Source organism: Condylostylus longicornis, unplaced genomic scaffold, assembly GCF_029603195.1.
Source record: "Condylostylus longicornis isolate FDR11 unplaced genomic scaffold, ASM2960319v2 ptg000018l, whole genome shotgun sequence".
In the NCBI taxonomy this organism is placed as follows: Eukaryota; Metazoa; Arthropoda; class Insecta; order Diptera; family Dolichopodidae; genus Condylostylus; species Condylostylus longicornis.
The window spans coordinates 896,250-911,702 of record NW_026577987.1 but is presented as its reverse complement, the minus strand read 5'-3'; the positions used below and the strand labels follow the sequence as shown (position 1 = coordinate 911,702).

Below are 15,453 nucleotides of genomic sequence, written 5' to 3'. Positions count from 1 at the left end.
CATCACATAACCTCCCTTATTGCATGCAATGCAGTCGGTAATAATGTAAATGTAGGTTTAATCAACTTGTTAATAAAACAAATGATTGAAACACAATGTTTATTGTATTGAAATGTCAAGAAAAAATTGCATTGATTGCCTAGCGATCAATCGACTACCACATGGAATCTTGGTTAGCAATCACAAAAATCTATAAGACGCCTTACTGTACTCATGTCCCAATTCTTTTTTAACATCTTTACAAATGTTTTAAGTCCATTTACAGGATATACATGAATTTTTGTTATTGTAAAATGACAACTCAGGCGAAACATGAAATCTCGCTTAAAGTTCTTTCATTTTTAGTTAAATTTAAAAATTTTTGCTTAATTCAAAAAGAGAGAAAATAGTTAAGGTATCTCACTAAAAAGTTCTTTCTATTTATTTTTAAACTGATAAACTTGTTTACTAAGTGGTACTAAAAAATTTTTGGTATTTTTAAATGAGTCTACCTCACAATAACGTTTGTTTTTTTTTTTTTTGTTTTTTATTTGCAAACTGGTTTATTTTGCAAAAAATTTTTTTAGTTGCAAAAGTGTGATGAAATCATATTTCACTAGTCATTATAAAAATGAAATATATTTTTCAAGTTCATTAAAAACAAAATTATCAGAAAGGCTTTTTCTGCTAAAATAACGAATTTCAAATTTAAAATTTATTTTGGATGAAGAAATCGAAATTACATAATCGTATATTTAATGAAGATTGAAATTATGGTTAAATTACAAAGTTTTTGATTATAGATACATGTCTTGGAAGAAAGGTACATATCTATAGATTTTTATGATTCCATAGGATAATTTTTTCGTAACGATTGCTCAAAATAGGTAATAAAATTACGATTTTATTGAAATATTTGTGAACCACCTACACTCTGCTTTTAAGAATTTTTTAAAACTGATTATGGTGAATAAAATAATATTAAAACCAAACTCAGTGCAAAACTGGGCAGATCTTTACAATCTTTACAATGCATCTGTAATTGCAATATAAGTGAATTATGAAGTGAAGCAATTTAAGACTATAAGAATATTATTAAAACCATACGAACGTCTGTGTCTGTTCGAAGGGTGTACTAAATTTGCCTTACCGTTTGTAACGCTAAGGAATAATGGTGAAAATAATGGTCTGAGATATAGACTCAAGTATATGTTTTTGATCAGCGTCAAAGTCTGGGTCGATTTAGCTTTACTTGTCCGTCCGTCCGTCCCAACGATAACTCAAAACCTAATTGCGCTAAGTTAATTAAATTTTCACAAACGATTTATTATACTAAATGCTAAAACCCGATTCAATTTGGATGTGATTGAGGTACTAGTTCGGGTAGCTGCCATGGGACTTCAAAATTTATTTGGCTATATCTCAGAAATTATAAATATTATGGTATTGTAATTTCACATAAGCGAATATATTTATAAGGCAAATGTGTTTAATAAAAGTCGTTCAAATTGCTTGGCTTCTTCTGGTAGCTGCCATACAAATTGAAAAATTATTTGGAGATCTTTTAAGCACTTATGATATCTGTCATAAAACTCCAAAATTATTTGGCGTTATCTCAGAAATTATTCCAGTTATAATATAGAAATTTCGTGAAAACTAATATATTAATAGGGCGGTTATATGTAATTAATCGTTGAAATTTCTTGACTCTTTGTGATAGCTGCTCTATAGCCATACTGCAATAGTAGTTTGGCCATATCTAAGAAACTATTGAAAATACAGTACATAAATTTTGCATAAATTAATATTGTAATACGGCAACTTAAAGTCATATTCTGCACCATGATCAGCTACGACACATGGGATAACAGATTCGTACGGGTATCACAGAGTTGACACGGTCAACTCTATTTATTCTCTCAAATATAAGACCTAAAATAAATATTAGGCAAAATATTAATAAGCAGTAATTAAATGAAATTGTAATAGCAGTGAAGAACAAATAATTTTAAATAATGTTTACATATTATTAAAAATCATTAATCGAAACAAAACCACAAATTATAATTTATCCGAATATATTCTTTTGAATAAATCCAAAAAATCTATTCGAAGATCTTAAACTTTCTGCAATATCATCATTTTTATTTAATTTCACATAATCATCATATAATTTTGGATCCATGGGTCCCCAATCAGATTTTGGTTTAAATATTTTCTTGATATTGTCTAAAACTGTATTATCTCTTTGCTTTGTATAAGCATATATCATAAATATTGGTACTTGAGATACAGCAATTACACATAAAAGACCTCCCAACACTAAAAAAAAACATTTGGAGCTTATATTATAAGAAATTTAAAAATAAATTAAAATAAGTTCAAAAGAATACCATATGCCCAATTTGGATACAAAACACCTTTATATGTTACTGGTTGATATGTAACGAAAAAATATATTAAAATTGCCATCATTATAATTGGAGTAACCAAACCCCAGCATATTCTCCAAAAAACACCAGGATTAAATGATATCATAAATTTTATATCTGCACATAAATTATTTACTCCATAAAACCACCCAACACATAATAATTCTAAAATGCCTAAGATTAATGCATTCATTGAAACTCCAAAATAATCAACAATATTTAACATAAATTGACCACCCTAAAATGTTAACACTGAATTAAAAAATTTCAATTTGCAGTATACATATTTACAAATAAACAAATATTAAAATATTACCGGTGTAACATAGACTAATCCAAAACAAAAATTCATTAAACAAACACCTAATGAACAAGCCCATTGCGGTAATCTTGGAAAAGCATCTGTAATCGTTGTAACTATACATGAAACCATACCAATATTACTGCCAATACCAAGAACAAATAATAAGGCAAAAAATAAAACAGAAAATAATTGTGGAATAATATCAAATTTTGCAATTGCATCTGGATACGAAATGAATGCTAAGCCCGCACCACCTTTAACAACTTTACCAATATCTTCAGTTCCGACTTCATGAGCTAAATTTCCAAGTACAGCGAAAATTGTAAATCCAGCTAATAAAGATGTAAACGTGTCCAAAAGAGTGACAATAGTCGAATCCCTAAAGATTTTTTTAAACAAAATTACCATATTTTAAAGTGTAAATAATTTAAGGCCAAAAGACATATATACCTGTATATGTTATGATCAAAACGATTGTACGAGGCATAATTGTTTACACATCCAAAGCAAATAGTTAATGAAAAAAATACTTGTGTTACAGCAGCGTACCAAACCTGTTACGTTTAAAACGAAAATTACTTTTAATACAAAATATCATCAAATTTATATTTAAAAAACCTTCGGGCTTAATATTTGATCCCATTGTGGTTTAATGAAATAAACAATTCCATCTATTGATCCTGGTAATGTTACAGCTCTTATCAATAAAATTATAAGAACTATATATGGAAAAATTGCTAAAAAGTAGGAAGCTTTTCCTGAGCTCTTCACTCCCTTGATAATTATGATGTAATTTATAACCCAAGCAACAAATAAACATATGACTAATTCCCAATTTGGTAATCCAATACCATCGTTTACATTATCGACTTCTTGTAATATTTCTTTTCTAAAATCGAAAGGCAAATTAAATTAATGATTATTGATCTTTAGTATTAATCGTTATTTTGCTTCGCAGCATGTTACAGTCTAGACTTTACAGTTACGCTTTTGTTTAGTTGGCATGAAACCTTGTGAAAAAAACTTGTCAATAGCGCCTCTAACTATATGACTTCAAATGAATAATGACAAATGCTACATTAGATAGATCTATATAAAAATACTTATACAAAGCCATAAAAAAAAATCTGATGTGGTCAGCACATAACCGACCGCATTGTATATTGTCTAGTTAAGTAAAAGTGTTACGGAATATTATAAAAATGTCTTTTAAATACTTCTTTCCAATTTTTAGGACAGTAGTAAGCTTATAGTTAACATACCTAGAAAAATGTAGATTTGGCTCTTAGTAGAGTTTCGCTTTGTGCTACCCGAATTCCCAGAAATGCTCGAATATTAAATTTCATGAAATTCCATCAATTCGTTCCGTAGCTATGGTGGAAAATGTAAAATCGGCCCGCAAATCAGTTTTCGAGCCCTGATCTTTCCAAAAAACTTATATGTTCATTGTTTTAATACGAGGAATTCAAATATTAAATTTCAATGAAATCGGCCAATTATTTCTCTCTATACGCACAAAAATGTGTATTTGGCCCGTAGTAAACGTCTAGTTGCCGATGCTTGATTTCTTCCAAAACATAGGAATTTTCGCGGACGGTCGAGCTGAGCTTATATATAAAATTTCAAGTAAATCGGTTGAATATATTCTTTAAAATGGTCAAAAATGTAAAACAGGCCCGCTAAAAAGTGCAGTTCCCGAGGCCTGATATATCCCAAATGTTGATCAATCCGTGCCATGGTGGAAATAAACTTACATATAAAATTTCATCAAAATCGGTTCAGCCGAACTTGAGATACACGCGTGCACACACAGACCGACAGACCGACAGACCGACAGACCGACAGACCGACAGACCGACGGACCGACAGGTTGCTAAAAATAGTTTACTTACACTTCCCTACTATGGAGAAGTGCATTCCCACCGAAAACTCGATATGCAAAATTTTTTGCCATCACATACCTACCTACACAATACGGTCGGTAAAAATTTTCAACGATAATATATAAGATAAAATTAGCTATATTTCAAATATACACAATACGCGACAAAAAAATTTATTGGTACTCAACAATAATACTTTGAATTATCATTTTTTTGAAAGGTTTTTAATTACATTCATTATTGTCTTTATATGTAACAGTACTAAATATAGATAGCGAATATGTATAAAAAACTTGCAAATGCCAAATTTAGTTTAAATTAATAACAAATTTTTCGCAGTTAAAGAATCTTATCACTGAAATTAGCCTATTTCATTATATGGTAAATACTGAAACCTCATGTAAAATAACTCATCTTTATTTTAAAAAATTTTCTGTTAGGGGGAAAATAATTAAATTTTAAATAGTTTCAAAACAAGAATTTTTCATTTGTTTTCGAAAATAAACCAATTATAGCGTTTCAAGAACTCTAAAAACGCGACTCGTTAAAAAAATTTCAAAACATGATTAGATCTAAATTTGAAATGAGCAGGATCGGGCCCGCTGGGACTAAGATAATGAGAATAAGATAAGCAGGATGTCGAAAAGATCTTCATAAAAATTTAACAAAAATGGTTATGTATTAAGTATTATGTACAGTAGTTAAAAAAGGTCTTTGAAATATCCACAACTTTTGTTAATAAACTTACACAAAATATAATTCGCCAGATGTTTTTCTTGAACTAATATTAGCCATAAATAATTCATGATCAAAATTAGTGCTGTTATCAATATATAGAGATGAGTTAACACCGACTCCACCCAAATCGTAACCAGTACTTCTTATACTTCCAGATGCGATACAATTTGTACCCCATTTTTCATTGCACTCACTCCATGGTAGTACATTATTAAATGATGCTACTAAATATCTTAAACATAGGGCCATTACTGATACATAATAACCAGATTGCAATGTTATCGCTATTACTTGTCCAATTCCAACACCTTTCCAAGAATAAAATTGCATTTAACAATATTTGACTTTTATTCAAAAAATACGTACGTATAATGCTTAACAACACAAACCTCTCATTGCTGGGCATAAATCATAGACTTTTGCAGCACCACGACTTGAAAATTGTCCAATAATCATTTCTAAGAAATAAATAGGCTTACCAACTAAAAATAATACTATTAAATATGGTATCAAGAATGCACCGCCACCATTTTCTAATGCTGTAAATGGGAAACGCCAAACATTTCCCAAACCAACTGACATTGCAATACATGATAACAAAAATTCTATATCCTTTCCCCAAAGATCTCGCTGCGGTGGCAATTTGTGACGTCTAAGTGTTTCGTCGGGTAATTTACAATTTTCATCCTAAAATTATAAAAAAAAAAAATAAATGTAAAATTTACTCTATTGTGAAGTTAAAATGTGTTAAATATCTACTAAATAAAATAATGGATAATTAGTATTCAGACTATTATGAGAACTCTCAAAAATATTTGGGTGCATTTATTATGCCCTATCTGCCGTTTTTGAAATAAATAAAGTCGGATCAAATCAATGGTTTGTAATGTGGCACTTTTCTCTACCAAAAGTAAAGTGAAACTACTACTTTTGAAACAATCTAGATAACAATGTACTACATGTAAAATTACTTTCATTCATATATAAATATATTTCAAAGATTCCATACATCAAGATGCAATATTTAAAATAAAACGAAAAAAAATTAACATAATACATAATCAAATTTAAGGGTTAATTGCGTGAGTTGAGAAAAGTAGCTATATTTTTTAATGGCATGGCATTTATCATTAGCTTTCCGCTTTTATAAAAATTTGAAAAAGTATACAGTTTCGAAAATGTAAGATTCCAAAAATTCGAATTTTACAAATTTCGGAAGACGTTAACTTGAGAGGAAAAAAGAAATTTACAAAAAAAAGGAATTTCGATAACGGTAAATTTTAACGGTCATTTTGTAATTTTAAAGTTTAAATATGGTATACCGCGGTAGAAGAGGCTAGCCACCATTTTTTTGCGTTTGCTACGAAAATAAGTTTCTAGTATAAAGACTATTATGAAATTTCAATTTTTATCTTCAAGGGTGTAGAAGTCTTATAAACATACCCACGAACGGACGGACTGACAGACAGAGTTGAACTAATATTTAATATATAATATATTTTTGAAAAAATGTTAAACTAAGTTTTTGATTGACTTTATAGAAACAAGACTCTTTGCGAATTCAACGTTGGCAAAAGAATTTTGTCAATTCATTGTTTTATTAAGTTAGTCAATGTCTTTAATAACAAAATACCTCTCATATTATGCAATTAAATATAGTTTTACTTTGTCTCAAATTTTAGCTAAAACCTTTTGTAAACCTATTAAAATATAAATATCTAAAATGAAGAATCTGGACATTTGAAAAGAGATATTAAAAAATTAAGAGCATGTAAATAGGTTGTAGAATTTCAGAAGAGCCCTTTACTGTACGAATTTAATAGTTCATCATTTTCTATCGATTACATTTAGTCATTCAAAGTAATTATAAACATTTTTCTCATTTTCGTTTTATTAGTTAGAGCTTAAAATTATGTACTATCAATATTATATTTATCAACCAAATTACTAAAACAATCATTGTAACTATGTCATATAATGCTGAAACAAAAAAGCGTAATAAGTAAAAAGGATTTAATGAAATTTATTTTAAGTAAATAAAATAGAATCATATAACCAGAAAAGAAAGAAGAACAAATAAAAAAACTTAACTAAATTCAATACTTCACAAAAAATTGCGATATTCGTAAATATACCATAGTTCACACGACCTAAGTTATTTTTAACCAAGCATCACCATAAAACTAACTTTAAGGAATTGAACACTTATTAAGGTATATTTCAAAATAAATCACATTTCAAAGTGAATACTTACTTCTACAGTTGGTCCGACAGAGTTTTGTTTTAAAAACGTTGTTGGAATTTCTGTAAACTTTCTCATATTATTTTCATCATTTACGAAACCAGGATTATCATAAGTTTCCATTTTAATTTTTTAAAGCACAAAGCAAATTCTAAATAAATTGGTGATTGAAAAAAGGCAACTATTTTCATCCGAGCTTAAAATAATTACAATGCCCATTAACTATTTCAAGATATTCAGAAAGACTAAGGAAAAATAAATGTAACCATATTCAAAAACATAACTTCCTTTGAAATATACTATGTATACATAACAATTTTTAGGGAAAAAAAATTGAACTAAATAAAAATTATTATCTTTATTTCTCTTTTCAATTTTTATTTGCATAACAATAATTGTAATCAAAATAACAATAATATAAAATAAAACAACAAAAACATTTTATTATGGTAAAATAAAATAAAGCAAAATAATGACAAATTATCACTCAAACTTGTTTTATTATTCAATATTATTATTTTATTAGCACATTTATTAGTTGAAATTAAAACAGAAAATAGAATATGTACTAAAAATAATGTTATGATTTTTTAGGTGTTCCAACTTCACTTAGCAATAAGGTAACACAAGCTAAGTCGAATTCACAGAAAATTTGGTCAATACGATATTTAATTTCTACATAGCCAAATCGAAAATATAGCAAAATTTAGTTCAATCCGTGCAGTTTTAGCACGTTGAATTTAAAGTATAAAAAAGGTCAAAATCTTAGCTTTTCAAAAATATGATATCTGTGATATGATATATAATAGATAAATATATTAGTTGAAATTCTACGAACTTGATTTTGATTAGAGCCTTTGAAACATTTTTTAAAAATTATTTTAAATCTTTAAATTTGATTTACTTGAAACCCATAATTCTGATTTAGTCTAAATTAAGTGTAATTGCCATAAATGATATATTATCTTATCAATATAGGCAAATACCATATACTGCCTGCATAGCCAAGTTTAATATGTGTGAATGTTGCATTAAAAATAAATTGTATGAAGAACAATAATATAAACATGAGGGTAGGTTATGAAAAAAAATCAAAACAATAAACAAAAGAATAAAATTATATGTAATTATATTATAAATATTCGGTAACAAAAAAAACAAAAATAATCAATAACGAATTCCACCTCAAATTCTACATTAATTATATTATTAGAATATATTTATAAATGTTTTTACACTACTATTACTTTACAATTTATAATATTACATACAGTTGTTATTTAATGCATCATAAATGTAATTTTCACTAATTTAATCGTGACAATGTGGAATTTTACAGCAGTTCAAATTAGTAAACAGATGTAATGGAAAAAGTAAATAAACTAAAAACAAAAATTTTAACATTATGTGTATTGTTTTGATCTCACATTGAAAACTATCAACTGAAGTCAAGATAATAAGTGTACTAAAACAGGCCTCCTTATTATATGCAATTTTTTAACGATTTTAAACTGACTTTAAATTATTATCAATCAACGAAAAATAATTCTATTGCGGTATACTAGAGCACAAATAAAATAAATAGTCAAGTAAATTTTTGTGTAGAGCAAGTATGTTTTTTTTTTGATACTACAAAATTTGGTTAAACAACTCTAAAAATATTAGTTGAATCACAAATTCATTAGAAGTAATTTATGTTTTAATGAACTGAAAGTTAAAAAAAAAAAAGAATTCTGATTTTGACGAGCTTTATCTCGAAAACTATGGCTAAGATTGTAAGGCCGAAAATAGAGAACTATCAATCGCCTCAACAAGCTCCGGACGGTTAGTCTATTTCGCATGGTTCCAAAGTTATAAGCATTTATTTATATGCTGGAAAAATATGGTGCCTTTTTTTTTAACAGGTCCCCCCAAAGTTGGAATGAACTTAGTCGCCATTTATTTCGAAGTCATGTTTATATGTTAAGTTTTGCAAATATAAAATACTAAAAAACAAATTAGTATTTTAAATTTTTACTCTACTAAATCTTACTATAGTTTTTCTATCTAGTTTTTTTATTTTGTTTTAACAAAATTCAGAAAGTAATGTTAGTTTTAATTAACAGCTTTATTAACACTTCAAAATAAAAACATCAAAAACTTGTGACTTTGAAATTAATTCAATTTTTGCAACCTAATAACTGAGTACATTAATTTTGAGTGCAATATTATGACTCATATAAGAATTCTAAAATGTACTAAAATTTCCTTTTTACCACACTTTTAAAAAAGAATTAAATTCATTTTTTAAATAAATTTTTGGCGAATATTTTTATATAAATTTGAATAATCTTCTTTACTTATTAATAATCTTAATCTTCTTCTATACATATCAACAAAATATTAAATATAATATTGTAGGGGTAGCACATATTATTCATTGAGATTTGTTTTATAATCATTTAAATTGTTATATTGTAGTATAACAAAATAACAAAATAGATTTCATAAACTTATTTTATTTATTTAAAACTATTTTGCATACATTTCCGATTTCTTATTAAATAAATATTTTTTAACTCATGTTATGAAATTTTTACAGAAAACGTCATTTACATTTTTATTTAATAAAAGATAGTGTTTACAAAAATTAAAATAAATTCACTATTTCAAAGTATTTTCAATATATTTTTCGCTTATTATACCCAAAACGATTTCAGTTATGATGCACCGAACAATAAATATACGAGTATATTGTGATCCGTTTCCAAATTTATTTTGCTTACAAAAAAGTTTTGCCTTTAAATTGAAAACATGCCACTCTATCTGAATATTTTTAAAATCATTATCAAACCCGTATTTTCAAGTTATTAGCAGCTAGAACTTGTACAATTTAAAAGAATCAAATCAAAATATTAAAAAACAAAAATGTCTACAGATAATAATAAAAAATCTGATGTGGTCAGCACGTAACCGACCGCATTGTGTATTGTCTAGTTAAATGAAATTGTTACAGAATATTATGAAAATGTCTGTTAAATACTTCTTTCCAATTTTTAGAACATTAGTAAGCTTATAGTTAACATACATAGAAAAATGTTAATTTGGCTCTTAGTAGAATTTCGCTTTGTGCTACGCGAATTCCCTGAAATGCTCGCCAGTTAGTTTCGGTAACAACCAGAACTCAATTATCATTCAAGATATTCCATCAATTCGTTCCGTAGACATGGTGAAAAATGTAAAATCGGCCCGGAAATCAGTTTTCGAGCCCTGTTCTTTCCAAAAAATTTATATGTTCATTGTTTTAATACGAGGATAATTCATATATTAAATTTCAATGAAATCGGTTGCTTATTTCTCTTTATATACACAAAAATGTATATTTGGCCCTTAGTAAACGTCTAGTTGACGATGCCTGATTTCTTCCAAAACATAGGAATATTCGTGGACGGTCGAGCTGAGCTTATATATAAAATTTCAAGTAAATCGGTTGAATATTTTCTTCAAAATGTTCAAAAATGTAAAGCAGGCCCGCTAAAAAGTGCAGTTCCCGAGGCCTGATATATACCAAAAGTTGATCAATCCGTGCCATGGTGGAAATAAACTTACATATAAAATTTCATCAAAATCGGTTCAGCCGAACTTGAGATACACGCGTGCACACACAGACCGACAGACCGACAGGTTGCTAAAAATAGTTTATTTGCACTTCCCTACTATGGAGAAGTACGTTCCCACCGAAAACTCGATATGCAAAATTTGTTGCCATCACATAACCTACCTATTGTTTACACAATACGGTCGGTAAAAATCTAGTAGAAAAGAAATATTAATGAACGAACGAGAATTAAATATTGTTATCTCTTATTGTTCTTGCCTCCAAAAAATTACTCAAATAATTTTTGTGAAAAGTTCATCATACTTTTGCTTGTAATCATTGCTAAAGTGAATTATTATTGTTTGTTGGAACAACTTGTTAATACCTGATTTAGCAATAATCATTTTGTTATAATTTTTTTGGATCGATTTCGACAGTTCATTGTAACTTTACATTTTTTCTAATATTTTTTAATACTGTTTAACTCATTTTAATAAATTTATATGTAAGATTGTATGTGTATACATCTATGTAAATTTGTAATTTTCGAATTTCTTATTTTCTCTTGCATTTTTTCTTACTGTATTATAAATTCTCTTAAACTTAATTTTACTGTTTTTTCAATTAACATTAGCAATGTCTTAAATTCTAAAATTTTCCATTGCTAATGTTAATCCAAACACTGTCGAATCGATCGAACATAAAAATTGTTGGTATTAAATATAATTAGTTGTTGAGTTATAATTCATTTTTTTATTTTATTGTATATAAGTAATTTTCCGTGTCCTATTTGCAAAAAATTATTATAATTTTAGAAACACCCTGGCTAAATTAAGCCAGAGTCAAAACACAACTAATTGAATCAATGTTATTTGTGTCTAATTTTTGCACGCGGTACGAGTACAAGGTATTAAACAAAATTTTGGCAAATCTATTAAGAAAGCTAATTGCTCTCACAGTTTATTATAGACGGCCATAAATTTATTTTAAGATTAAGATTTTAAGAATATCATATAAAAAAAATCTGTATTCGGAAATTATTCAAATGAAAATAGTTGTGCAACTTTTAAATAAAAACATTAAACAAAATTTAAAAAAAAAACTTTATTAGATACCACCATAAGATTTATATTATACCATACATGTTTTCTAAGAAAGTTTTATTAAATAGAATATTACATAGTCCAGAAAATTATGTTAAACTGTGTAAACATAAAAACTACAAAACTTTAAATTGTATACAATTTAATATTGCTATATATATGCAATTTTTTAAGTTAATTCATTTGATTTTTTCCATTATTTGAGGTTTGGTTTATTTTGTATTTCAGTGCATCGCACATTCATTAAGAGTTAGATTTAAAATATTGCTTTCTAAAATTAAAAATGATACTTTTAGAGCCTGAAACTTAATAAAATCAACTATTGGCAAGAAAAAGTTAATTAATTACTCAAATCAAATATCACGTTCATTCTAAATACAAAACAAAATATGCCGTTAGAGATGCTAATAAAGAAAAAACTGAAGCTGCATAAAGGACTCCAGCCGTTGTATTCAATAGAGAAACTGTTGACCCAAGGCCAAGTGAGATTAATAGTTGTGCTACAAATACCATGCTTGAAACAATTGCAACATCTGTCCCTAAACCTCTTGCCTGCTTTATTAGAATTTTCTCACCACGTCTTACTTGAAACTTTTAAGGGAAAATTCATAATTTAAATATGAATTCAAAAATTAAAAAAAAAACTTACACAATTACTAGCATGATATTTTGCTACTAATATATAAGGAACAGTCAATAATGTCGAATATTGCATACCAGAAGTAATACTTAGCACAAGAACCCCAATTTTAGTGGGCCATAAAGCGAGAACAAACATACCACTGACATAAATCAACATAGTACCAATGTAAAATCTTTTTAAACTAAAAAAATTGTATGCTTTTTACTTTGCAGTTAACAATAAAATAAAACTTACTTAAACAATTTAATCAACTTTTCTGTAAATATTGAATGAATGGAACATGCAGCCGCGCATATCGTTAAACCCCAGCAACCAAATCGTACACCCTCTTCGTAAACTAAATTACTTTTAGATTCTGGATCTTCCTATCATTTTATTTTGTACAAGAATCTTATGTTTCTTTATTATCAATTTATCTAAATTGACTCACCGAAGGAATTCCTCCGAAAACTGCTTCTCCAACAAAATCGGTAAAATATAAACAATAACAAAGATATGCCATCCAAGCCAATAAATTTGTTAGACATAATATGCTCATGGATTTCGGCATAATTATAATACTTTTTAAATATTCGAGTAACGAAGCTTTTGTTTCCGTTTCCTCATTTTCAGTTATTTCTTCATTTTCATTAATAAAAGAAGATGACATTGCTGCAACCAGATTTTCCTTCATATTAGTGTCAAAGAATTCTTCATCGTCTCTTTTCTTATAAGTTCCAGAACTTATTGTAGAATCACCCAAATATTCGCTTAATTCAGATTTACGTTTTTGAAAAGATATTCCCTTAATCTGTAAATTGTTATAATAAATTCAATTTTAATTTATCCAATAAACTTAACAAAAATTTACTTCTCTGATATAATATACAACATCATTTTTTGCTTCCTCCACTTCTTTCTGGATTGCTGAGGCCGTTAGTGGTTTCAGCATTGGATCCTGTTCAATCAAAGACAGAGGGATTTCTCTAAAACTGGTTATTGTTATTACTAAACAAATGATAAAAAGTATTGTAACTAAAGTGAATACTGTTAAAATATTTCCGCCAAAATATTTCCCAAAAGAAGTTGATTCCCAATCTATACCACATAAAGCATAACCTAATGAAGCACCAACACCAGCCATTGTAGAAAATATACTCAAAGCAACAGCATGATCGTTCGGTATACAAACATCAAGTAAATATGCTCTAGATGGTGTCTGACAGATATCTGTACTAACATCCAACAAGATAGTACCCAAAATTGTAAAAATTAAAGCAAATTTACAATTCGATACTATATCAAAATTTTTTGATGCATGCAAAGCTTGTGCAGTACCAAATTGTGAGAAGTTCAATGTCATATTTAATATTTTGTTCTCCGAATAATCGGATCCGGTATCACCTAATAATACACCTATTTGTTCGCCATGCGGAACCAATAATAAACCAAGCAGCAAAGCCATCGATAAACCTATTATTAATGGACGTCTTCTTCCTATTGATAGTTTACAGCGATCACTAATTGATCCCAAAAATGGAGACATAAAGAAACCTAAAAATGGAGGTAATGCCCATACCATTGTCATATGTTTATATTCAACTCCAAGTTCTAAGAGTATTGGAGATACAAAAGCTGTTTCTGCTGCATAAGCAAATTGTATCCCAATTATAATACAAGATAATCGCATTAAATCGAAATAGGATTTTTTTCTATCAACAACAAATTAAAACAGAGAAAAAAATTCGATTTAACATAACCTAAAATATATTTTAAAAAAATAATACTTAAAAACATGGGAATAATCCTTTTGCTGTTGTCTGGCATATTCTTCCCTTACTTTAAGTAAATAATTAACAATTGAGACATTATGTGTGCTCTTAGCAGCTCCAGCAATTCCACTAACCATTTCTACTATAAAATTATTAGAATTATTAAATAAAATTTGTTAAGTGCATATAAAACGTATTATTAAAAAAAAAACAAAAAACTTTTTCTAACCTGGTCTTAAAAAATATATTTCCAAATGTTTTTCTCTTATAAATTTTATGGCGTTTCATAAACAAACATTATTAAATTCACCTCAATAAAGTAAAAATTTATGACAGTAGGTCAATTTCTAAAGGTGATTGTACCATACATTGAAAACATAAAGCATAACACATATATGTAAAATTAATTCATATGTTAAGTACCAAAAACTTTTTTCGATATTTAATGGCCTTGACTGTTTTAAATTGAATTTCTATAGTTGTTGGAAAATCAAATAGTCTGTTTTAACTTGTTTATGCAATATTGTGGCTGTTAATTTATTTGGTTTTCTCATTAAAAAATAAATTTCAATTTCATTTAAGTTGTACAAATTCAACCTGCACCTCTTAAATTTTGTAACTGTAACAGTAATAGCTGTCAAACTTATTCAAACTCAACCATATTTACATACATAATTCTATTTATAATTATGTGAATTAAACAATAAAGAGCATAAGTGGAAACAACATGTTTTATGTAAAATAAATTCATAGTTTAAATTTAATTTTGAAAATAAATTTCGGTTTTTCGTTCTATCATTC

The 15,453-nt window shown here is 27.6% G+C and overlaps 2 protein-coding genes across 2 annotated transcripts; both read right to left on the bottom strand.

The window, feature by feature from the left end:
• Positions 1-2,047: 2,047 nt before the first annotated feature.
• On the bottom strand, positions 2,048-7,780 carry LOC129606443 (sodium-dependent nutrient amino acid transporter 1-like). Its single transcript, XM_055516777.1, has 8 exons — positions 7,591-7,780; positions 5,726-6,023; positions 5,347-5,644; positions 3,334-3,604; positions 3,166-3,269; positions 2,728-3,094; positions 2,373-2,649; positions 2,048-2,301 (listed from the first exon to the last, which is right to left on the bottom strand). Exons 1-8 carry the CDS (start codon positions 7,699-7,701, stop codon positions 2,048-2,050), a joined length of 1,980 nt encoding a protein of 659 aa, XP_055372752.1. The 5' UTR covers positions 7,702-7,780.
• A 4,844-nt stretch (positions 7,781-12,624) lies between these two features.
• Positions 12,625-14,789, bottom strand: LOC129606442 (proton-associated sugar transporter A-like). Its single transcript, XM_055516776.1, has 6 exons — positions 14,668-14,789; positions 13,752-14,592; positions 13,328-13,691; positions 13,136-13,262; positions 12,908-13,082; positions 12,625-12,849 (listed from the first exon to the last, which is right to left on the bottom strand). Exons 1-6 carry the CDS (start codon positions 14,787-14,789, stop codon positions 12,625-12,627), a joined length of 1,854 nt encoding a protein of 617 aa, XP_055372751.1.
• Between the last annotated feature and the right edge of the window lie 664 nt (positions 14,790-15,453).